Source organism: Equus quagga, chromosome 14 (genome assembly GCF_021613505.1).
Source record: "Equus quagga isolate Etosha38 chromosome 14, UCLA_HA_Equagga_1.0, whole genome shotgun sequence".
In the NCBI taxonomy this organism is placed as follows: Eukaryota; Metazoa; Chordata; class Mammalia; order Perissodactyla; family Equidae; genus Equus; species Equus quagga.
In genome coordinates this window covers 12666814-12690082 of record NC_060280.1, presented here as the reverse complement: position 1 = coordinate 12690082, position 23269 = coordinate 12666814, and the positions used below count along the sequence as shown (strand labels likewise).

Genomic DNA, 23269 nt, shown 5'->3' with positions numbered 1-23269 from the left:
TTTAATCTGTCGATGCTAAGAACAGTCACGCACAAGGCCGACGCTGTGCTCCTGCGTTGCACTCATTAAACACCCGTTGTCCTCATTAGAACAGCGCCTCGGGTCAACCGGATGCTGGCTCACAGTTTGCGAAGTGAATCGCGAGGTTGCCCCGTATTGCGAGCCCAGCCCCGCCCGGCCAGCGCGGAGGCTAGGTCAGCTGGCAGCGGTCGCTGGCCGCCCGGGAGGGCGGGGTTCCCCGGTGGGGTGACGGTGCCACCTGACTAGTCCCATCCTCTCCCCGGCCCCGCCGCTGCCGAACGCGGCGGCAAATTTCTCGTGACGAGTTTTCAGCTCTGTGAAACGACTCCGCAGGGATTGCAGGGGGGCGCGAGGGGTGATACCCTCTGCGTACCAGCGGGGCCACCGCACAGGAGTGTTCCTTTCCCCTGCTCCATCTTAAGATCTGAACTTCGAGGAGAGACCCGCTGGGCCGCGGCCTCGAGGCGGATCTAGGCCCGGGCAGGTCCCCAAACCTCGCCGGGCGGGGGCCGTGGAGGAGGAAGCAGTCGGCCGCGGCGATCGGGCCCTCATGCGGACGCTGTGGGTTCTGGCCGCGTTCCTGGGGCTCACGCTGCGCCCCGCAGGTAGGACCGCGGGCAGGGCGGGGGAGGGGCAGCTGCTGGAGGTCGGCACCCGCCCGCAGCTGTACTTTCAAGAATCCGAGTGATCACTCCGAGTGATGCGGGGTCGGTGAGCCGAGGAGTCGAAAGAAAGATTTCTTAGACTCTTAAGATCTGGCAGTAGTGCTCTTTTATTTAAAGAATAGAATAGCATGGGGACAGGACCCATGGGCAGTCAGGCTGCTGCGTGGGGACAGGGCCCAGGGGCAGGAGGAGCCGCTGCCGGCATATTGCTGCTGCCGCTTCTGCTGCCGCTTCTGCTGCCTCTGCTGCTTCTACTGCTGCAAAGTTGGGTGGAGAGTAAGGCTAAATTTAAGGCATAGGTGTGTGAGTTATCTCTTTACAAGACAAAGGAATATGTAAAAAAGTTAAAATGGTGTCAGTGCCTGTAGGGTCCGGCCATTTGGCGGTCCCACAAATTTTAGATAAGAATCAAACCGGATTGAGTAAATGGCAGAAGTCACCGCTTGAATTTTATCCTCAGCTAAAGACAAAGGAGGATTTCGGGGGGGGGGGGGGGGGGCGCGGGCGTCAGTCACATGAGGTTGGCACACAGCAACCAACTTAAATTCTTGCTTACTGATGCATCAGTTATGTGTTGACGCCTGCTGTGTGCAGAACCGGCACTTGTAGGACTTGAGAACCAGCGCTGCCTGTGCCTTTGTGCGGAGCGCTCCACATTCAGCGCTTCCAGCGGTGCTGAGAAGAAAAGTGGGGAGAGGGTGAAATGAGTATACGCCACTTGGTACCAGTGAGGCCTCTGAGTGTGAGGGGAGGGTTTTTACCTCATGGGGGCAGTCAGACGTTCCCTTGCACGTCTTTGGGGACCACTGTTGGACGCTTCTGTCTAATTATAGAACAGGGAAACGCATTTGAAGAGAGATTTCAATTCATTACTAACCATGGTGATGCGGGCTCGGCGAGCTGAGTCATCGAAACAAAGATTTCTTGGATTCTCAGAGTCTGGCCATAGTGCTCTTTTATTTAGAGAATAGTATAGAATAGCATGGGGACAGGAACCATGGGCAGGAAGAGCTGCCAGTGGGGTGTGGGGACAGGAGTGGGCAGGAAGAGCTGCAGGCATGAGGACAGGACCCATGGGCAATAAAGAGCTGCTGTAAACATAGGTTGAGGGTAGGGCTAAATTTAAGGCATAGGTATGTGAATTATCTCTTTACAAGACAAAGGAAAGAATATGTAAAAAAAAAAAAAGTCATTAAATGGTATAGTGCAGGTGGGGTCTGGTTATTGGGTGGTCTTATAACTTTAGATAAGAATCATATTGGATTAAGTCAGGATGTCCTATGCTTCCCCATTAAGACTTTCTAGAGATAAGGTCATCCCCCCTTCCTCCTGGTGCAGAGAGGGAGACACCCCCACAGATGGAGACTTTCTTCACAAATGCAAATGTCTCTCATCAAAGGGCAAGCGAATTCTACTCCTCAGAGCCTCCTTCCTGTGTGCAGTTTTTAAAAGTAACCAGCCCAAAATAATCTTCATCAATAGCATAGAAGTTAAAACGGTTTTAAGATACCACTGGACACTTAGTAGACTGGCCAGAATAGGCTGGGCTGTGCCAAGTGATGGTGGTGGGATATGTGGGAATCTAGGAGACCATCTGGCTGTCCTTCAGTGGGGCTGTCGATGAGCCAAATGTGAGTGCTCACCATGGAGAACTCGGCAGCAACTTCAAGCCAAGGACTAGCTGTACATATAGCAGTGTGGAAATATCTTGAAGGCATAGTGCCAAGAGAGAAACAATGGCATAAAACTCAATACCATTTCCAGAAGTTTGAGAAATAAAATAAGACACAGTTAAAAAAAAAAAATAGACATTAAACATCTTAGAATGATAGGGGAGGGCAATGGAAATAAAAAAGAATAGTATTTCTATAGGCTTGCAGTGAGCAATCTGAAAATAAAATGAAGAAAACAATTTCATTTACAGTACCATCAAAAAGAATAAAATACTTAGGAATAAATTTAACAAAAGAAGCATGAAACATATTCTGAAAGCTATAAAATATAAAAACCATTGTTGTAAGAAATTTAAGAAGATCTAAATAAATGAAAAATCTTGTCTTAATCTTCTTGGGCTGTGAGTGGTTTAAACAATTGAAATTTATTTCTCCCAATTCTGGAGCCTGAGAGGCCCAAGATCGAGGTGCTGGCTGCTTTGGTTCCTTGTGAGGGCCCTCTTTCTACCTTGTGGATGGACACTTGCTATATCAGGTGTGGAGAGAGAACATTTCTCTCCTCTCTCAGTCTCTTATAAGAGCACTAATCCTATTCATAAGGGCTCCACCCTCATCACCTAATTACCTCCCAAAGACCCCACTTCCTAATACCATCCCATTGGAGATAAGGCCTCAACATAATGAATTTTGGGGGGGGGGGGGGGGGGGGGTTGGGTTGCATAGCACATCCCAAAAACATCTTCATGGATTTGAAGACCATGTTGTTAAGACGGCAGTACTCCCCAAACTGATGTACAGATTCAATGTAATTCCTATTAGAATCTCAGCTGACTTCTTTTTTTGGGGGGGGGGGGCAAGATCAGCTCTGAGCTAACTGCTGCCAATCCTCCTCTTTTTGCTGAGGAAGGCTGGACCTGAGCTAACATCCGTGTCCATCTTCCTGTTGACGAAAATAATCTATAACCAATCTATAAATGAAAATTTGGGTCAGTTTATTCTGAGCTCAAATCTGAGGACCATGGCCCGGGGCCTTTCTTCCCGAAGGAAGAAAGGGCACCAAGGAAGTGAGGTATACAGAGTGGTTATATACCCCCATACAGGATGTTTCACATATGAGTGAAATGTCCCTCCCACAATAGTCACAAGATTGCCCTGTCGTCACAGCGCTTGATGGACACAGCAGGTAGTGGGTCTGCTATCTTGGCGGCGTAGCAGGAGGCAAGCCTATTGTCTTGAGTTGGGTGGTCACAAGTGAGCCCAGCAATCAGTTTCTAGCCTAAGGAAAGATGCTTAATCCTTAAGAGAATGCCAATAGTTGGGAGGGGGAGGGAAGTTGCACCTTTATCTCAAAGGCCTTTGTTCTTGCCATAGGGACTGTCTAAAGCAGATATACAATGCGTGCTCAACGGCCTCGGTCAGGCCCTTTTGGAAAGACAAGGTCAGACCGAATTAGGTTTATACCAAATGGCTTCCTCATATTCTCCAATATATGCTATTGCTTGCCATTTTTATTTGTCATTCCTCTACTTTATACGTGGGATGCCTACCACAGGGTGGCTTTTGCCAGGCAGTGCCATGTCCACACCCTGAATCTGAACCGGCAAGCCCCGGGCGCCCGAAGCAGAACTTGTGAACTTAACTGCTGCGCCACTTGGTTGGCCCCTCAGCTGACTTCTTTGTAGAAATTGATGAACCAATTCTAAAATTCCTATGAAGTGGCAAAGGACCCAGAATAGCCAGAACAATCTTGAAAAAGAACAAAGTTAGAGGATCTTATGTGGATTAATGAAGGACTATGAATTCAGGGCCTTTGTACCTAAGCCATCTCCACCCTCCCCCAAAAAAGGAATTTGTTTCCAATTACATGGTAGTGTATGAGAGTACCAGGACTGTGTTTTCTCCCTTAACTGAAGCCTCTTGTTGCCACAGATTTCCTGGAAGTAGAGATGGCACAGGGGACTCAGAAAGTGTTCCTGAATGACAACACCACCATCGTTTGCAAGGTCCCTGGTTCCCCATACCTGGACGTCAAGATTATGGGTATCACCTGGTTTTGGAAGAATCAGGTGTCTAAAGAAGAGTCCAAGCTGTTTGAGTTTTTCGGACACCACCAAAAGGCATTGCGACCTGGAGCCACTGTGTCTCTACAAAGGCTGAAGAGGGGAGACGCCTCACTGCAGCTGCCTGCGGTCCAGTTGCATGAGGCAGGAGAGTACCGATGTGAGCTGGTCGTCACCCCTGAGAAGGCACAGGGAAGAGTCTGGCTAGAGGTTTTGGGTGAGTGCCTGAGGGCCGTGCCCTGTGGTTCCCGTGGTGCTGAGGCTTGGGGTGGAGATGTGGGTGGGCCTAGTGGAGCAGAGGTTTAAAGCATGGGCCTAGGAGTCAGACAAACAGGAGTTTGAGTCCTGGTCTTCTATGGACAACTGGAAAACTTTGGGCAGGTTATTAATCATGCTGGCCTTAATGCCTCCCCTCTAAAGAAATGTAATAGCACCTACCTTAGAGATTCCTTGTAGGGAAGAGTACGAAAAATGCAGGTAAGATGCTTAGCATAGGGCTTGGCCCATTGTAAGTGGTCGTTAAAGATAGCCATAATAATTATGATATAACGCACCTAGCGTGTGGGCATCAGTGTTCACTGAAGAGGTGCCCCTGAAGGGTAGCAGGAAAAGGAGAGAGATGCTGCACTCTGGCTCCAGAGCTGAATCTTATTCCAGCTTTGCTGCTTCCAAACTGGGTGACGGGGCCAGTCATTTAACATCTCTGGACCTGAAGTTTCCCCTGTACAAAATGGGGCAATGAGTCATACCTGCCTCATAGTGTTCTGGGGATTACAGAAGATGATGTATGAAAATGCTCAGCGAGTGCTGCTGTGAGGGAGGTGTTCAGTCAAGACTTATAACGACAACAATATCCCCTAAGCACCTCTCTGAGCTCCACTCTATTATAAATAGGTCTGATAATATATGAATTTGCTTGGGGAGTGTATTAGTTTGCTGGGACTGTCATAACGAAAGACACCTGACTGGGTGGTTTAAAGAACAGATGTTTTACACATATTAATTTTGGGGATAGGAATGTATATTAACTGGGATTCATTTCCTCTGCAACTGACAGAAAGCCTAAAATAAAAATTAAAAAGAATTAATAGACTTTGTTTTTTAGAACAGTTTTGGATTTGCAGAAAACTTGCAAAGATAACAGAGTTTCCATATTATTCCCAGCTCCACACGCCATTTTCCCTATTATTAACATCTTAGGTTCGTATGGTATATTTGTTATAATTAATGAACCAATGTTGATTATTTATTAATAATTAAAGTCCATGGTTTATACAGATTTCCTTAGTTTTTACCTGACATCCTTGATAATTTTCCTTGTTCTGAAGGCCGCTTTGAAGTTCATATACATAGCTACTCCTGCTTTCTTTGGATTAGTGTTAGTGTAATGTATCTTTCTCAATCTCTTTATCTTTAACCTCTCTGGCTCTTCATATTTAAAGTGGGTTTCCTATAGAAAAATGCATATTTGAAGTCTTTTTTTGGTTTCAACTGAACATTTTGTATGATTATACTTTCTCTCCTCTCTTTGTATATTGATATATACTTCTTTAAATTTTTTTTTTTTAGTGGTTGCCCTAGAGTTTTCAGTGTACGTTTACAACTAATCTAGGCCCGCTTTCACATAACACTGTACTGCTGCATGGTAGGGCAGGCACTTTATAACAGAGTATTCCCTGATCTTCCCTCCCATCTCTTGTAACATTACTGTCATTCATTTCACTTATCCATATGCTATAACCACCCAATACCTTGTTGCTATTATTATTTTGAGTGAACAATTATCTGTTAGATCTATTAAGCATAAGAAAATAAATGTTTGATTTGACCTTCATTTACTCCTCTGACATGCTTCCTTTCTTTATGTAGATTCTAATTTCAGACCTATATCATTTTCTTTCTCTCTGAAGAACTTCGTTTAATATCTTGCAAGGTAGGACTACTGGTGACAAATTCCCTTAGTTTTTGTTTGGTCTGTGAAAGTCTTTATACTTCACTTTTTTGTGTGTGTGTGTGTGTGAGGAAGATTGTCACTGAGCTAACATCTGTGCCAGTCTTCCTCTATTTTATGTGGGATGCTGCCACAGCATGGCTTGATGAGTGGTGCTAGGTCCGTGCCCAGGATCTGAACCTGCAAACCCTGGGCCCACCAGAGCAGAGCATGGGAACTTAACTACTGTGCCACCAGGCCGGCCCCTATACTTCAGTTTTGAAGGATAAGTTTTCTGGATATAGGATTCTAGACTGGTGGGTTTCTTTCTTTCAGCACTATTTTATTCCACTCTCTTCTTATTTGCATTTCAGAAGTCCATTGTCATTCTTTTCCTTGTTCCTCTATAGCTATTTTTTTCCTTTGGCTTCTTTCAAGATTTTCTCTGTCTTTGTTTTTCTGCATTTTGAATATGATATGCCTTGGTATAGATTTTTCGGGTATTTTTCTGCTTAGTGTTCTCTAAGCTTCCTGGATCTGTGCTTTGGTGTCTGTCACTAATTTCAGAAAGTTCTCAGCCATTATTTTTCAAAATATTTCTTCTGCTCGTTTTTCTTTTCTTGTTCTGGTATTCCCATGATATGTATGTTACTCTTTTTGCAGCTGTCCCACAGTTCTTGGATATTCTGGTTCCCCCCCCGCCCATTCTTTTTCCTCTTTGCATTTCAGTTTGGGAAGTTTTTATTGACCTCTTTAAACTAGCTAATTCTTTCCTTGGGAATGTTAAGTCTGCTGAGGAGCTCATCAAAGGCATTCTTCATTTCTTTTATAGTGTTTTTTTTTTTTTTTTAAAGGAATAATCCCTCTCCTTTTTTTTATTTAGGAAGATTGGCCCTGAGCTAACATCTGTTGCCAATCTTACTCTTTTTTTTTTCCCCTCCCCAAAGCCCCAGCACATAGTTGTATATCTTAGTTATACGTCATTCTAGTTCTGTTATGTGGGACGCTTGCCTCTGCGTGGCTTGATGAACGTTCCTAGGTCTGCGCTCAGGATCTGAACTGTCGAACCCCAGGCCGCCGAAGCAGAGTCAGAACGTAACCACTATGTCACTGGGCCGGCCCCTATAGTATTTTCGATTTCTAGCATTTCCTTTTGATTCTTTCTTAGAGTTTCCATCTCTCTGCTTACATTATTCATCTGTTCTTGCATGTTGTCTGCTTTTTCCATTAGTGCTTTTAACATTTAAATCATAGCTCTTTTAAGTTCCCTTTCTGATAATTCCAAAATCTGTGTCATGCCTGAGTCTGCTTCTCATGCATGCTTTATCTTTTCATGCTTTCTGCATGCCTTACAATTTTTTGTTGAAAGCCAGCTATTATATCAGGTAATAGGAACTGAGGTAAATAGGCTTTTCATGTGAGATTCTATGTTAATTTGGCTAGGAGCTGGGCTGTGTTTAATGTTAATGCTGTAGCGGTAGGAGCCAGAGACTTCTGTTTCCTCTAGTGTCTTTTTTTCCCCTTCCCTGTTTTCTGAGTTTCCCTATGAACTCCTTCTTAAATAGAGTCCACGTGTTACAGCTGTCTCAGCTGTACTCTACTCTTATTATGCTGGAACCCTGCTGTTGTGGTTGGGAGGGGAAGAAGTTTATAATCTTATGATTAAATCTCATTCTTTGAGTGGCCTGAACCCCTAGGCTGTGACCTTCAGAAGCATCCTAGGTGGGACAGGAAGGTTAAAGGGGGCTGGAGTTGTCTAATCATCCTTCTCCCAGGTCAGAGAAGGCTTTGTTATGGAGAATACACTGGGTATATTTTTAAATGGTTACTTTTTCTTTCCCCCCTGCCCAAAACAGGAGGGGATTTTTCTTGAATCTTCACTGTGAGAACCTGGTGGGGTTCCTGGAGGTAAAACCATTAAAATGTGGTCGCCCCCCTAAGACTGTGCCCCCAGGAGATTTTTTACTGTCAAGGCAGTCCACACTCATCCTTCAGCAACTCGTCAGAGTTACTGCTTAAGTGCTTCTACCAGGTTATGGCTCTAGCAGTTTTGGCTTAAGGTGACGTGATCTCGACCATGATTCTCTCCGCCTGCCTGTCTCTAGTTTCCAGGGTGGCAGTTTGGCCTGCCACCACAGTTCTCTGAGGGTTCTAAGAAAAGCTGCTTTTCACTTTGTTCAGCTCAGCTTTTTTTTCTTGTTATGAGGATAGGAGTGATGACTTCCAAAGTCTTTGTATGTCAGAGGGGAAACCAGAAACCAACAGTGGCTTTTAAAATGGTAGTTTATTTTTCTTTCACACAAATGTAGCCAACCCGGCGCAGATACGGCAGTTCTGTGATCATCTGGGATCCAGGACCCTTTGATCTTGTCACTTTGCCATCCTCAGCTTGTAGCTTCCACCTTATGTTTGGAAATGTCTTCTCCATCTCTAGCGGTCGCAGGGTCTTCCAGCTGTTCTGTAGGAAGGAGGAAGAGTAGAGGGAGAGAAGGGCGCGGTCCTTTTGTTTATGATACCCTTATTATCTAAAGATACTTCCTGGAAGTTGCTTTTGCCACTTCTGATTACATCCAAACTACTAGAGACCCTGTGTTCTCATGGCTACACCCAGCAGCAGTGGAGGTTGGGAGATGTAGCTGTAACTTGGATGTGTCATTGAAGAATGGAAATTGGCAGCATTAGCAGTCTGTACACAACATTGTTCCAAGGCTTTCCTCAGAATCTCAAAGGTGTCTATGACACAAAGTAACTTAAGAAACTTTGTTTTATAAATGGCTGTGGGAATCGGGGTCACAGCATATTAGCACCCTGCTGACATAGGGACCAAGATATCCAGAATATTTAGCCTAAGCAGAATCTTATTCAGTTCACTGAGCTTTCCTGAAGGCTGGCCATAGGTCAGATATTGGGCTGATTATAAGCGAGTCTCTACCTACCCTCAAGGCATGACTTCTCTCTCCTGGCAGCTTCCCCAGTCAGCAACCTGTCTCCGGAGCAAGCCATGGTGAAATCTAATGAAGGCAAAAATATTTCGTGTAGGTCAAGTTGGTTCTATCCAGAGAATATTAACATAACATGGAAAAAATGGACCCAGAAGGACCCCCAGTACCTGGAGGTTTCTGAGAGCATCATCACTGGTCCCACCATCAAGAATTCGGATGGTACGTTTAATGTCACTAGCTCCTTGATATTGAAGCCCTCTCCGGAAGATGGTATGATCATCTGCCAATGTGAGGTTCGACACATATCCATGGTCACCTCCCAGAGGTTCAACTCCACCCTGACTCTGACAGGTAAGCATCCTCCTGGACATTTTGTCTGCTCTTCACCTCGAGGGGGTATAACATAAAACTTTGGCTCCCAGGCAGTCTAAGGGAAGATGAGGGCCAATGGGAAAGGAGAGAAAGCTTGGTCTGGCCTAGCTCAGCCCCAAAGTCAGCAGTCCAGACTAGGTCCCTAAGCCAGGGCAGATGATCTAATAGGTGGAGAGTGTTGACAATAGTCCTCATGTGGAAACAGGGCTACTTGTTAGCTCATGGCAGTTTAAGTGATCTCGGTCGTCTGTATTCGTTGGAGTGGGAAGCTTGCCAGCCACTGGGACAAAGGGGACAGGATCCTTTCCATGTCCCCTGAAGATAAGGGTTTGTCAGGGGCCAGGGTCCCAGCCCTGCCAGCAGCTCTTCCGGCCAGGCTCCAGGTCCACAGCAATCTGTTGGTTGGTAGAGACTGAATCAGCAGTTCTGTCTTATGGGTTGTGCCCTAGGTGGGGTGGCCATAGTGTTCCTGCTGATGCCCAGGACTTTCCCCAGGCACACTGGGTCCTTAGCTTAGGATGACGCAACTCACTCCAGAACCCCTCCTGCTAGTGGATTGGGGTTCATTGAGCTCATATCCTGGCTTCTGTGGTTATGGCTCTGGTCCTGAGTGATCAAATGCATCTGCCTGGAGCTGAGAGGGGTAAGGAAGGCAGAGGCTGAGCACGGACTCTGGGAGATGTGGTCTGGGTGTGCCAGATGGGGCCTGGGATGGTCCTGGAGGGAGAGAGGAATTGTTCTTGGAAGTAATGGCTAGGGGTGTGTGCGGGTGGTGTGCATAGGGATTTGTGCAGGGTATGTGTGGGGCATGTGGAGTGTGAAATTGAGATATGCTTTGTGTATATGGTGTGAGGGGTTTTCCTGGGTGATATGCTTGTCTTAGTCCGTTTGGGATGCTCTAACAAATTGCCACAGACTGGGTAGTTTATAAACAACAGAACTTTATTTCTCACAGTTTGGGAGGCTGGAAGTCCGAGATCAGTGTGCCAGCATGGTTGGGTGAGGGCCCTCTTCCAAGCTGCAGACTTCTCCTTTGTATCCTCACATGGTGGAAGGGGTGAGGGAGCTCTCTCAGGCCTCTTTTATAAGGGCACTAATCCCATCCACGAGGGCTCCACCCTCATGACTTAATCGCCACCCAAAAGCCCCACCTCCTAGTACTATCACTTTGGACATTAGGATATCAGCATATGAATTCTGGGGGGAAACAGACATTTAAGCTATAGCAATATATACGTGATATGAGATGGTGTAGTAGTGTGGAAGCTTTGAACATTGTGTGGCACGTGTGTGTGGTGTTAATATGGTGGTGCATTTCTGGCAAGTGCTAAACACAGTGTTTGATGTGTGCAGGTGTGTGTGATAGGAATGGAGGATGCCACTACGTGTGGGCAGAGGGTTGGTTGTTCTCTCTCTGACACGAAAAGTGACACACAACCACACAGATCCTAGCAGCAGCCGTGTGCTGTCTCTGGGCTTGCTCTTAACGTCCTCCTCCTCTTTTTCTCTGCAGAATCTGAGGACACAGCTCCTTGGAAGATCATTATTCTGCCTATTGTATTTGTCTTAGCTGGATGGGTGCTTTTATGTTACTGTTTTCAGAAAAGGTAAGGGCTCCAAGGCAAAGTTTAGCTCTGTGCTGTGGCATTGGCCCTGGGAGTTCAGGGGTCATGGCCATTGGATGGGGTTGGGGTGTTCTGGGGGTTGATGCTGGGGGATTCTAAGTGTAGCGTGTGGCTTTTTCTGATGCTGCATGGAGAAGAACTTTCTCATCTGATCTCTGTGTGGTGGCCTGTGACTCTGGGGAGATGCACTGGAGAGATCCTCTGCCTCTTCCTGATAATCATCTCACTGTGAATCAAACCTGACCTGAGTAGTTCAGATGAGGCCTTTCAGCCGTGTGCGGGTGGCACTTGTTCTCACACGGAGAAACCACGCCTGGGAGAGGGGCAGTCTTTCCTCCCGGTGCTGAGATTCTGTTAACAGCTCAGTGGGATAACTTACCACCAGATTTCACTGGCTTCCCCAGCAATTTCTAACCCTTAGGTTCCCAAACCAAAACATCTTTCCAAACATGTTTATCCCTGACTATGGCCAAAATAGCAAATAAAACCACTCAAGCTGTAGAGGCCCGAAACCAGTAAAAACGTGTTGGTTAAAAGAAAATAGAATTGCCTCAGTTATTTATGGGCCTGCCAAGGCAGTAACTGTGCCATAGCTAAGACCTCTCATTATCAATGTTTTAGGGAAAGTAGAAGCATCACTTAATCAAGAAAAAAGGCTGTTTGTTTATCTAAAGTTGGCCAGCTGATTCATGGGACTTATTCTCCTGATTAGACCTGGGCCAATGAGAAAACTGGATATAAAGTGGTTTTCAAATGTTTCTTGTGATATTTGTGAATGTTCTCATTTTGCCTGCCTTCCTCAGTCTTCCAATATCCAGGTGCTGTCATGGTAAGCGGACAATTGGCAACAATACTCATTGAAAAAGACACTCAAGTTTCATCATCAGCCTGGATTCTGTGGTTTACCGATGGCTCCAATCCTTCACTCTTCTCTATGTCCATGTAACTTCGCGGTGTTCTCCAATTTGGGACTGCCCCTTGGGATCAACCTTGTGACTTGCTGCTTTGACCAACAGAAGGAGACAGGAGTGAGTTCCTGTCTCATGCCAGTTCCGAGGCCTCCAGAGGCCTTGTGTGTTTCCATGTGCTGTCTTTTGTACTTCTAACGTTAGTGAAAGGACACATCCAGGCTGGCCTGCTGGAGGATGAGAGACACTGGAAGCTACAGCTAGTTGCTCTGGTGGAGGCTGGTCTAGATCAGATAACAGCCACCCAACTCCCAGACATGTGAGCAAATCTACCTGACATCATCAGCGCTGACTGAGCCAACTCTCAAATGTATGAGAAATACTTATTTTTTTAAAGCCACTACATCTTAGGCTTTTTGCACAGCAAAAACTAACTGATGTAGCACCTCAGAAAGCTGAGTTTTGATCAAAACTTGTAATAACCATGGAGATGTGCTGCTGAGACCCCCTCTAGAGAGAGCCTGCTAGGAAGGGCGTGCTCGGTCAGCATGCTCCAGCTGCGCTACCTCAGCGACCTGCTGCAGTATTTAAGCTTATGCCATGCTCCCCCTGGCGCTCCAGCCAGTGGCTGAACAAGGCAGGAGTCTCTGGAGCTCCCTGTGGGGGTGGCCGAGACTTTCTCAGGGTTGCACTGTAGCCTTACTACTCGATCCTACCCCCTCTCTCCCTTCACAGGTATCAGACCTGCAACATGCTCTGGAGGTCTTTCCGCCTGTTCCTGTACCCTCTCCCCTTTATCTTTCACACACTTTACACCCAATAATTCTCTTGTACTTCTAACTCTGTCTGGAAAGCTGCGTCTCTGAAGACCCAAATTGACACAAGGAGGGACTGAAGAATTATAATGGGGTACTTTCACTATGGTGCATTCGCGGCTTATTCAGGTGGAGGAAACACTAATAGGACATTGGGAGTGGTTACACGGGGCCACACAGCAGAAACCACAAGCTTCCTCAGAATGTATAAGTATTACTTTTCCTGATGACCCAGACAGCTTGCTCGAAGCAGGCTGCTCAAGCTGCCCGCCTGGATAGCCTCTCGCCAATCAGCTTATCCAGGAAAAAGAAAGCAACATTTTCCAAAGAAGACATGCAGATGGCCAACAGGTGCATGAAATGGTGCTGAACATCACTGCTCTTCAGGGAAATGTGAATCAAAACCACAACAGATATTACCTCACACCTGTTAGAATGGCTATCATCAAAAAGACAAGAAATAACAAGTGTTGGTGAGGATGTGCAGAAAAGGGAACCTAGTGTGCTGTTGGTAGTGACAAATAAAAATGGCAAGTAATAGGATATATTGGAGTATATGAGGAAGCCATTTTGTCTAAACCTAATTTGGCCTGACCTTGTCTTTCCAAAAGGGTCTGACCGCGGCCTTGACCATGCATTGTATATCTGCTTTAGATATTCCCTATGGCAAGAGCAAAGGCCCTTGAGATAAAGGTGCAACTTCCGTCCCCCTCCCAATGCTGGCATTCCCTTAAGGATTAAGCATCTTTCCTTAGGCTAAGAACTGATTGCTGCACTCACCTGTGACCACCCAGCTCAAGACAATAGGTTTGCCTCCTGCTACGCCCTCTGAGATAGCAGACCCACTATCTGCTGTGTCCATCAAGCGCGCTGTGCTGACAGGGCAATCCTGTGACTATTGTGGGAGGGACATTTCAATCATATGCGAAACAGCCTGTATGGGGGTATATAACAATTCTGTATACCTCACTTCCTTGGTGCCCTCTCTTCCTTCGGGAAGTCCTTGTAGGGACCTGAAATTGGCCACCCCAGGATATGTCTCTTTGGCATCGGGATTGTTTGGGGCTGATTGCTTTCGATAAACTGGGACAGGGAAGGAAGCTCTGGGGAATGGAACTTGCCCTTCCTTAGGACACATTTACATTTGTAAGGTAAATCTCTATCTGTAAAAGGTGCCTCCTTCTCTGGACCAGGAAGAAGAAGAGAGATGACCTTTGATGCGGGGTCGGTGAGCTGAGGAGTCAAAAGAAAGATTTCTTAGACTCTTAAGATCTGGCAGTAGTGCTCTTTTATTTAGAGAATAGAATAGCATGGGGACAGGACCCATGGGCAGTCAGAGCTTCTGCTGCCGCCGCTTCTGCTGCCCCCGCTGGCATGGGGACAGGGCCCATGGGCAGGCAGAGCAGCTGCTGCTGCCCCCGCTGGCATGGGGACAGGACCCATGGGCAGGCAGAGCTGGTGCGTGGGGACAGGACCCACGGGCAGTCAGAGCTCCTGCTGCTGCCCTGAGTTGAGGGTTAGGGCTAATTTTATAAGGCATGGGTACATGACTTATTTTTACTGGAAAAAGAAAAGATGATGTAAAAAGTCATTAAATGATTTCAGTGAGATGGGGTCTGGTTATTGTGCGGTCATATAACTTTAGATACGAATCTGGCCATATAGATCGGCATGCAGGTGAGGATGCCCTGGGCTTCTCTCCCTGGGGCAGTCCTAATTCATACCATAAAAAAAGTCCACTGGGTCCTATAGTTTGGCATGTAGGCCAGGTCACCTTGGGCTTCTCTAGCTGGGGCAGCCTTAATCCACATCAACCTTGTCCCTAGAAACTCTTAATGGGGAAGGCAAGAACTTAAGTTGGTTGCTGTCTGGCAATCTCATGTAACTGATTTAGGGTGGTGGCTTCTGACCTTTACTTAATCCGATTTGATTCTTGTCTAAAAGTCATGGGATCACCCGATGACCAGACCCCACCTGCACTGATACCATTTTAACTTTTCTTTTCATGTTCTTTCCTTTGTCTTGTAAAGAGATAACTTACATACCCATGCCTTATAAAATTAGCCCTAACCCTCAACTTGGGGCAGCAGCAGCGGCTCTGCTGCCCGTGGGCCCTGTCCCCATGCCAGCGAGGGCAGCAGAAGCAGCAGCAGCAGCGGCTCCTCCTGCCTGTGGGCCCTGTCCCCACGCAGCAGCCTGACTGCCCATGGGTCCTGTCCCCATGCCGGCAGCAGCAGCTCTGACTGCCCGTGGGTCCTGTTCCCATGCTATTCCACACTATTCTCTAAATAAAAAAGCACTAGTGCCAGATCTTGAGAGTCCAAGAAATCTTTCTTTCGACTCCTCGGCTCACCTTCCCTGCATCAAGACCAGTCTATACACGCCAGTATATGAATAAAAGTATTAAGCTGTACTTTTAATTTAATATCTCTGAGTTATTCTTTGATAGAAGAGAAGTGACTCGCCCCGGTCTCATGGCTAGTAAAGAGTGGAGTTCAGATTCTTAATCAATATGCCATACCTCCAAGGAAGACCCAGGGAGGGGCAGGGCAGGGTTGGGCTGTGAAGGATGAGCCAGATCATTAGGTCTGGAGGAGAGGCTCACTCTGTATGGTTCTGGTCTGTTCTTGAGGGAGGACCTATATGGTTGGTACGTTTGGCCCTTGTTTTGTTTTCTGTAACCAAACCAGGTGGCTGATGCTCATCCTAATTCGATGTGAGTATGGGCGCCTCATCCAGGACAGAGGTTGGCAGGGCTGTGGAGGGTCTCATGCCAGATGTTGGTCACAGGTCAGATACAGTGTGGTCCTGAGTGCAGTTTTCAGGGATGTGCAGTTCTATTTCAGGACCTTTGCAGGGCAGAGAAGCCCTGTTCCCATCTCTACTGGAGTTGGAGTAATGACTGAGAAACAGTTCTTAGGTGATTTTGGAGGGGCACAATGAGCACGGGGGGCATAATTGACATGGAAGTCTCTTGGCTTAGAGAGAGGAATAAAAGAGACTTCCCGTTGCTGAGCTCCCACCTGAGAGTGATTTAGAGTGGCCTCTACATGGGATTGCAGATGCGTTGGTGCCTGTTAGAAGAATGATACGATTGGAGGAGCTGATGAAATCTCAAAGTGCACAACTGAAGTCGGAACTGCAGGAGAAGGGAAGTAGTCCAAAGCTGCTGACAGTTTTTGAAAGAGACAGACACCCTTTGGAAAAAAGTAGTAAGGCAGTTGACATTTTATAAATTTAGTAAAAGAAATTATAATAATTTTGTAAAGATAGTAATAGAGTAGTAAAGTAATACGAGGGAAAAAAAGAAAAGAAAATTAGACGGGGAAATCACAAATGGGATCTTTTTATAGGAAGATTAAAAAATTAGAAAGATGTAATATGTGGGGGACTGTCGAATGGGCATAATTGATCGGAAAGGAATCTATGATGCAGAAAAAAGAAAAGGCATCAAGGAGTTACTGAGCTCAGAAATTGGTATGCTGGCCAGCCCTTGAGAGACCTGAAGAGAGGCACAAAAGAGGCAGAATTCGGGGAGGACTTTCATTCTTCTAAGATCGATGGGAAACTAAGGGCACAATAAGAATTTAACAAAAAACAATCAAAGTGTCGGTCAGAACTGTACTGCATTTACTTTTCTCTGGGTCACCTCGAGTAACTTCCTTCCCCACAAATAATGGCACTATGAGAAAAACTGGAATTGCTCAAATGAAGTAAAGAACACACGGAGGCACAGCTACCCCAAGTCTGGTTTGCTTCGCTTTGTCTGCTGTTGGTCTGCAGAGGAGGAGTGTGGGATGCATTGTGCTGCAAAGAATAACACCCTTTCATGAAGGGGCCGTGTATGACTAGCAGGAGCTGAAGAGAGCTGCTGGGTCCTGCTGACCTGACCTGTCCTCCTGTACACCACTGCTGCTCTCGAGGAAGGTGACAGATTGCATAGTTGCAAATGCTCTTTGTATCACCGTTCCCCTCATTGGCATCAGTGCCCGGAAGGACATGAGGTCAGGGGAAAGGCAGAAGTTCCCACTCCTGTGCCCAAGTTGGCCAGTCCAGGCGGCCTGCCGTTCACGTCACTCCAGAGGTGGGCCTGCCCAGACTGGAAATATAATAGGGTGTAAGTTGCACCTGCTTCCCTTTCCATGAAGATATACAATGCCCCAGGCAGGCGGACCTGGCAGAGATGAAGCCAATCACGTAGATTCTAGTGCAGCAAACCCACTCTCTGGAACCCAGTTCTTAGTTGAATCCTATTGTCCTGCCCTTCCCTGGCTCCTTGCAAGCCGAAACAAGTGTGTTGTTCTTCAGACCTACCCCAGTCTGGGTTCAACATGACTTTGACATGCAGAATTCTTGTCTTCTTCAAACTCTTCTGCATGTCTTGGGACAAAATAAGGTGTCTGATACCTGGACCTGGGGAGCCCAGAGACCTGTGGGGGAGTCAGGCCACTCTACTCCTTACAGCAAGCTCTCTGGGAAAGTTCTGCCAAGGGAAAGATCACAAGGAGGCGCTCAAGTGCAGGCTGGAGCTGGAAGGAGGCCACCTGTGGAGGGTCAGTGGATCCTGCAGAAGCTGGGCGAGTCCTCCAGCAGAAAGGCCAGTGGGCCTTGCGGTCACTGGCCGAAGATGCCAAATCCATGGGCATTAGGCCTGGGCAGGTTTTCAGTAAGGCTAGTGGGCTAGTTTTTCCAGACTAGCAATTTAGTTTCACTACAGGAAGGAGGGTGGCTTCCCTCCCCTGTTGAGTTCAGCACTGAGGTGTAGGACACATGTCACACTATTTGGTGTGAGCTGGGGACAGACAGGGGTGGCAGATATGCCCCATCAGGCTGCACTGCCATCTGATTGGCTGGGGGGAGGGTAGCCTGGAAGGTAGGGACCCCAGTCCTCCTGCAGGAAGGAGGGAGATGGAGGGTTCATCACGCACAGGGTTGAGAGAAAGTGTCAGTGAGGCCCCTCTGGCTCCCTGGATGTTTGGGACATAATCTCGGTTGTCACTTCCACAGTTGAGCCTGCTATCAGTCTCAAATCTGGGACCTCAGGGAGGCCCAGGGGTTTCCGAATTATACTTTCCCTCTTGCTCTTGATCTAGAGTCAACTGTCTCGCTGTTGGTGGATGTGACACTTGAGCAAGGTGGCACCCTGACTAAAAGCTGGAGCTCGGGCCACTGGCCCCGTGCAGCAGGGAGAAAGGAGCAGGGCTTTGGCACACGACAGACTCAGGTCCAACTCTTCGGCCTGCCACGTCCCGGCTGTGAGGTCTAGCAAGGTAACGTCGCTTCCTGCTTCCTCATCTCCAAACTCCCTCAGCCCTGGACCACAGTGACACGAGGTACGTCCCTCCCCTCTCCGGGGGGCCCAGAGGAGAGCCGGTTTGGCACACAGGGTGAGGACTGGCTTGGACTATTCCGTCTGCCCTCATGTGATGCCAGTGCTGTCCTGGAGGCAGAATATCAGAAACAAAATTCTCAGAAGGTCCTGCGGGGCTGAGTGGAGCCCAGGGGAGCTTCCTTGTCCAGTTTAGGCCAGTGCCTTAAAGAGGGGGTGCCCCCGGATGGAGGGAGCACTATCAAAGGGCAAAAACATCCAGGGGGTCCAGGAAGGCTTGGTCCAGCTGCTCCCTCCATGTCTGGAACTTTCCAGCTCCTCTCTGAGCTAAGCCTTAAGGTTGGGAGTCTCAAAGCAGAAAGACTGCGACCAGCGGCCCTTGTTTTCTGAGATCAAGTAGGTCTTCTCTGTGACCAGCAGGTGGCGCTGAGCCCTCGGTTCTGCCAGTTCACTGTCACCAGCCCTTTAAGGTTGGTGCCGAAGTGGCTGAGGGTTACTCTTCCTGGCCCCTCAGCCCTGCCTCTGGAGTAGGGTGGGACAAACTCACTGATCCAGCCAAAGCCCTCTGCACTCCTCAAACTGCAGCAATAATCCTGGCTTCTTGTCCTGTACACTCTCCATCCTTCATTCATTTGGCACTTAGCGCCAGGCACAGTGCTGAATCAGACACAGTCCCTGACCTCAAGGAGCCAAGGACTTGGGCATGGGGAGACAGACCCATAAACAGAGGCAAAAGTAGAATGCCCACAAACCCAGAGGAAGGGAAGGGACCATCTCTTTCCAGAGCAAGGCTTCAAGGAGGCATCATTTGACCTGGACTTTTATGGATTTCAACAGGCAGAGATGAGGCCTGGGCAGTCCAGGCAAAGGGAATAACATAAGCAAAAGGTCGGAGGTAGGAAGGTCAGTGTTATATGCAAAGAGGGGATAGCACGGTTGCCAGGGGGATGGGTGGCCAGAGAACCGTCAGGCTGGAAAGCTGGCAAAGCCCGAAATGCCTGGCTATGACCCAGAAGGTCGTGGGGAACTACCGAAGGTACCTGACATGGGAGGGAATGACCGCAGCACTTTTAATAAGACTGCTCTGGTGGCTGCACGGCAGATGGACTGTAGGACGTGAGATAGAGACAAGACCAGGTAACAGACCCTGCCACAGCCTGTCAACTGCTTCTGAGCTGGGCAGGGACATCGTGTAGAAAATAAGAACAGGCAGAGAAACTCAGCACTGAGGGGACACATAACAGCACCTTCTCTCTTAACATTCGCTTGGTCAGCTGTCTCACCGTGTGGCTGATTCAACAGCAATCGCAACAGCTAACATTTATCAAGCCGTCATTATGGACGAGGCACTTAAGCATTTTGTATATGTTTTCCACTTACTCCCACAACAATTCCATGAGGTAGGTCCTATTAATATCCCCATTTTATAGAGGAGGCAACCGAGGCACAGAGGGTTACCTTACTTGACCAAGGTCTTAGAGCCAGAGCCAGGGTTTGAACCCAAGCAGTTGGCTTATGCTCTGATCACTACACTAACACATAAGATGTCCCTGCCTTTCTCCTTGAGCACCCCAAACTTCCCGAAGATCCCCGGGGGTGGAGGCAGGACCCAGGGCTGTAAGCCTGGTGGATGCCCAAAGGTTAAGATGGCCAGACAGGCTGGCAGGGCTGGGCTACCCAAGGCATACGGAGAAAGTGTCTCTGAGCTAGGGGAAGAGGGCCAGCCTCAGGTCCTTTTCCTGGCCTCCCTGCTGGGGTCCATGGCATCTCTGGAATGTAGGCCGGCAGCCCCACCCTCCCTGTCCACCAGCACATCCCCAGCAAGAACAGCCCAGAGTTCAGCTCATGAAGGGGGAGGCTTTATTGATAACAGAGACGAAGGCAGAATTCTGGGCAAGTACACACAGCACTGCTCCAAGAGTCCAGGCTTGGGGTCAGTCCCGTCAGGACCAAGGGCCTCTGTGCCTCAGGGACCTCGCTCACCCCCACCATCCTGAGCTTTCTAACACTGCCTTTTCTAGCAATCAAAGACCCTCCACAGCCAGCCTCTGGACAAAGTGAGTGGAAGCCACCTGTGGGGAGCCAGGACCAGAGTTTGGTCTGAGGTCCAGCAAGTGGTAGGCCCAAGACTTTCTCTCCTCAGCCTCTTTCTGTTTGGCACGCTGGTGTCTGCCCCAGCCCAGGCAGGGGTACAGAATGGAGCAGGCAGGCGCAGCACCCCCAGCCCGTGGAGCGCTCACTGTAGAAGCCTTGGTGCCAGGGGCAAGGGGCAGGGGGACAGGGGCCCCTCTCCGAGTCCCTGTGTCTGAGCAGTGCTCAGCAAAACTGAGGGTCCTCACGCCCCATTTCCTTTCTGCCTAAGCCTGCCCCATGGAGGAGAGTCCTGTCGGCCTCAGCCCGTGCCTGTCTGTGTAGGCTCCACACCTCCAACCCTCCAGCTTGAATGTGCTCCCTCAGTGACTGCCCTCCCCAGCTGGCCAGGCCCACCCTGAAGCCCATCACTTTTTCAGGGACCAAGGGTGGCTGTGGCCTGACCACAGACATCTCTTGGGGCCATAGAAACAGAACAGTAGGCCCCCAACCTGGGGACCGTTCTTCCCCAGCCATCTGCCCAACTTCTGGCCAGTCTATCATGGGGGCTCAGGAGAGGCAGGAGACCCAGCTATAGGGCCGGACACTTCCCACAGCTTCCCTAGCCTTGGGGTGTTTGGGGGGGGGGTGCGGTGGAGGGGCAGGAACACCAACCAGTCCTGAGCTGGGGCTGGGAAGAGCAGGGACAAAAATAACCCAGTACAGGCTCCTGCCGAGGCCAGAAATAGCGTAGTGACAAGTGCCTTGTAACACCCTGGGTGAGCAGCAGAGGGGGAGGCTGAGCTGAGGAGGGCCCAGCCTCACACCAGGTCCTGGCCTTGCCGAGGGGCCCACACCACGTCCACACTACATACCATGTCACACTGCCCGTGTGCACACAAGCGGTGTGGGACCCCAGGGACCACACCTCAGGACAGGGAATCCGGAGAGATGCTAAACTTGGGCTTGGCCTTGGCCACAGCCACGCTGCGCTTGCGCAGGGGCCCACGCGCAGAAGCGAGGGTCAGGGCGTCCAGCAGGCTGTGGTCCTCATCAAGCTGGCGGGCTGTGCAGAGTGGTGTGGGCACTTTGATGGTGTTGCCAAACTTGGAGTAGTCCACAGAGTAGCGGCCGTCCTCCTCGGCCACAATGGGGACAAAGCGCTGGCCCCACAGGATCTCGTCAGCTAGGTAGGAGGTGCGGGCCTGGGTGGTGATGCCCGTGGTTTCCACCACGCCTTCCAGGATGACGATGATCTCAAGGTCCTGATGGTGGTGCAGGTCACTGGGCGCCAGGTCATAGAGTGGACTGTTGGCATCAATGGCGTGGTAGATGATGAGGGGAGCCACCAGGAAGATGCTGTTGCCACCCACGCCGTTCTCCATGGGGATTTCCACCTGGTGGAGGGGCACCACCTCGCCCTCGGGACTGGTGGTCTTGCGTACCACCTGCATGCGGATGGTGGCACTGATGATCATGCTCTTTCGGAGGTCGCCCACACGCAGCATGAAGCAGAGGCGGCTGTGGCGCAAGGCGATGACTGCATGCTTGCTGAAGATGAGGGTCTCGGCCCGCCGGTGGGCCTGAGCAGTCTTCATGAAGATGCAGCCCAGCATGATGGCGTTGATCATGAGCCCCACGATGTTCTGCACAATGAGGATTAGGATGGCCAGCGGGCACTCCTCGGTCACCATGCGCCCGCCAAAACCAATGGTCACCTGGACCTCAATGGAGAAAAGGAAGGCGGATGAAAAGGAGTGGATGCTGGTGACACAGGGCACAGCGGAGCCCTCATCAGGGGCCAGGTCGCCGTGGGCAAAGGCAATGAGCCACCAGGCCATGGCGAAGAGCAGCCAGCTGCACAGGAAGGACATGGTGAAGATGAGCAATGTGTGCGGCCACTTGAGGTCCACGAGCGTGGTGAACACGTCCTGCAGGAAGCGGCCCTGCTCCCGGATGTTCTTGTGGGCCACGTTGCAGTTGCCGTTCTTGGACACGAAGCGGGCCCTCCGCTCACGGGCACGGTACCGGGGTTCTGCAGGGTCCTCTGCTAGCCGTGTCAGCACATACTCCTCAGGGATGATGCCCTTGCGGGACAGCATGGCTCCAGCGACCACCAGGGAGAGGCTTCCCCCATGGGGGGTGCCCCCCGACCAAGTCTAGGGCCTCACTGTGGGGTTCCCTCCCTGGGCACAATTCCACTCTGGGACCACCTCAGTCTATGCTGGCCTCACTTCTGAGATGCCTCCTCAACTAGCCTCATCCTCACCACCACCTGGCCCCTGCTTCACTTCTTTACTCCAGCCTCACACCTCAGCCCACCTGCCCATTGCCTAGTGAGACCCCTACCTGTTTTCCACCCGGCCCTGGATCCCAGCTCAACTCTCCTCCACCGGCTGACCTCCCTGGGCGTCCCCCTAAGAACTCTTCTCCCCACCCAGCCTTCCTTCTCAACCCACCTCCCTCACCTCGGAACGTCCCACCTCCGGATCTTACCAACTGGCCAGACCTCACACAACCCCCACCGTGTCTCCCATCTCACCCATTTCTGTCCCCGGCCCCCCTGCCAGTCCCAGTTTCATATCCTGACCACCCTCAATCTCACCTCCAGGGATGCCCCCTTTCTCTTACCCCACCCCCGTAGCGCTCTCGCCGCTCTTCAAATCCCCCTCCAGCTCTCGTCCTTTCTGTCTCCTTGGGATCCTGTGCCCTCCAGAGCCACCACCCCACCCGGCTCAACTCCGGATCCCCTCGCCCCCGGCGCGACCCGGCGGGGCTCCCGCGGAGTCACGGCCTCCGGCCCCCAGCCGCCCGCCCGCCGGCGCCGCGCCCCCGCCCGCGCGATCCAGACCGCTCCGC

The 23269-nt window shown here is 49.7% G+C and overlaps 2 protein-coding genes across 2 annotated transcripts; one reads left to right on the top strand and one right to left on the bottom strand.

The window, feature by feature from the left end:
• The first annotated feature begins 249 nt into the window (after window positions 1-249).
• NCR3LG1 (natural killer cell cytotoxicity receptor 3 ligand 1) lies at window positions 250-13516 on the top strand. Its single transcript, XM_046684759.1, has 5 exons — window positions 250-626; window positions 4289-4636; window positions 9316-9642; window positions 11177-11270; window positions 12092-13516. Exons 1-5 carry the CDS (start codon window positions 572-574, stop codon window positions 12147-12149), a joined length of 882 nt encoding a protein of 293 aa, XP_046540715.1. The 5' UTR covers window positions 250-571; the 3' UTR covers window positions 12150-13516.
• A 6661-nt stretch (window positions 13517-20177) lies between these two features.
• KCNJ11 (potassium inwardly rectifying channel subfamily J member 11) lies at window positions 20178-23204 on the bottom strand. Its single transcript, XM_046684731.1, has one exon. It carries the CDS (start codon window positions 22510-22512, stop codon window positions 21340-21342), a length of 1173 nt encoding a protein of 390 aa, XP_046540687.1. The 5' UTR covers window positions 22513-23204; the 3' UTR covers window positions 20178-21339.
• Window positions 23205-23269: the final 65 nt, after the last annotated feature.

What these genes read in the sequence shown, in the direction of transcription:
- KCNJ11 (XM_046684731.1), bottom strand. Translation starts at nt 22,512, where the DNA reads ATGCTGTCCCGCAAGGGCATCATCCCTGAGGAGTATGTGCTGACACGG.
- NCR3LG1 (XM_046684759.1), top strand. Translation starts at nt 572, where the DNA reads ATGCGGACGCTGTGGGTTCTGGCCGCGTTCCTGGGGCTCACGCTGCGC. An exon ending in GCTCACGCTGCGCCCCGCAG is followed by an intron (nt 627 to 4,288) that starts GTAGGACCGCGG and finishes TTGTTGCCACAG; the next exon opens with ATTTCCTGGAAGTAGAGATG. An exon ending in AGTCTGGCTAGAGGTTTTGG is followed by an intron (nt 4,637 to 9,315) that starts GTGAGTGCCTGA and finishes CTCTCCTGGCAG; the next exon opens with CTTCCCCAGTCAGCAACCTG.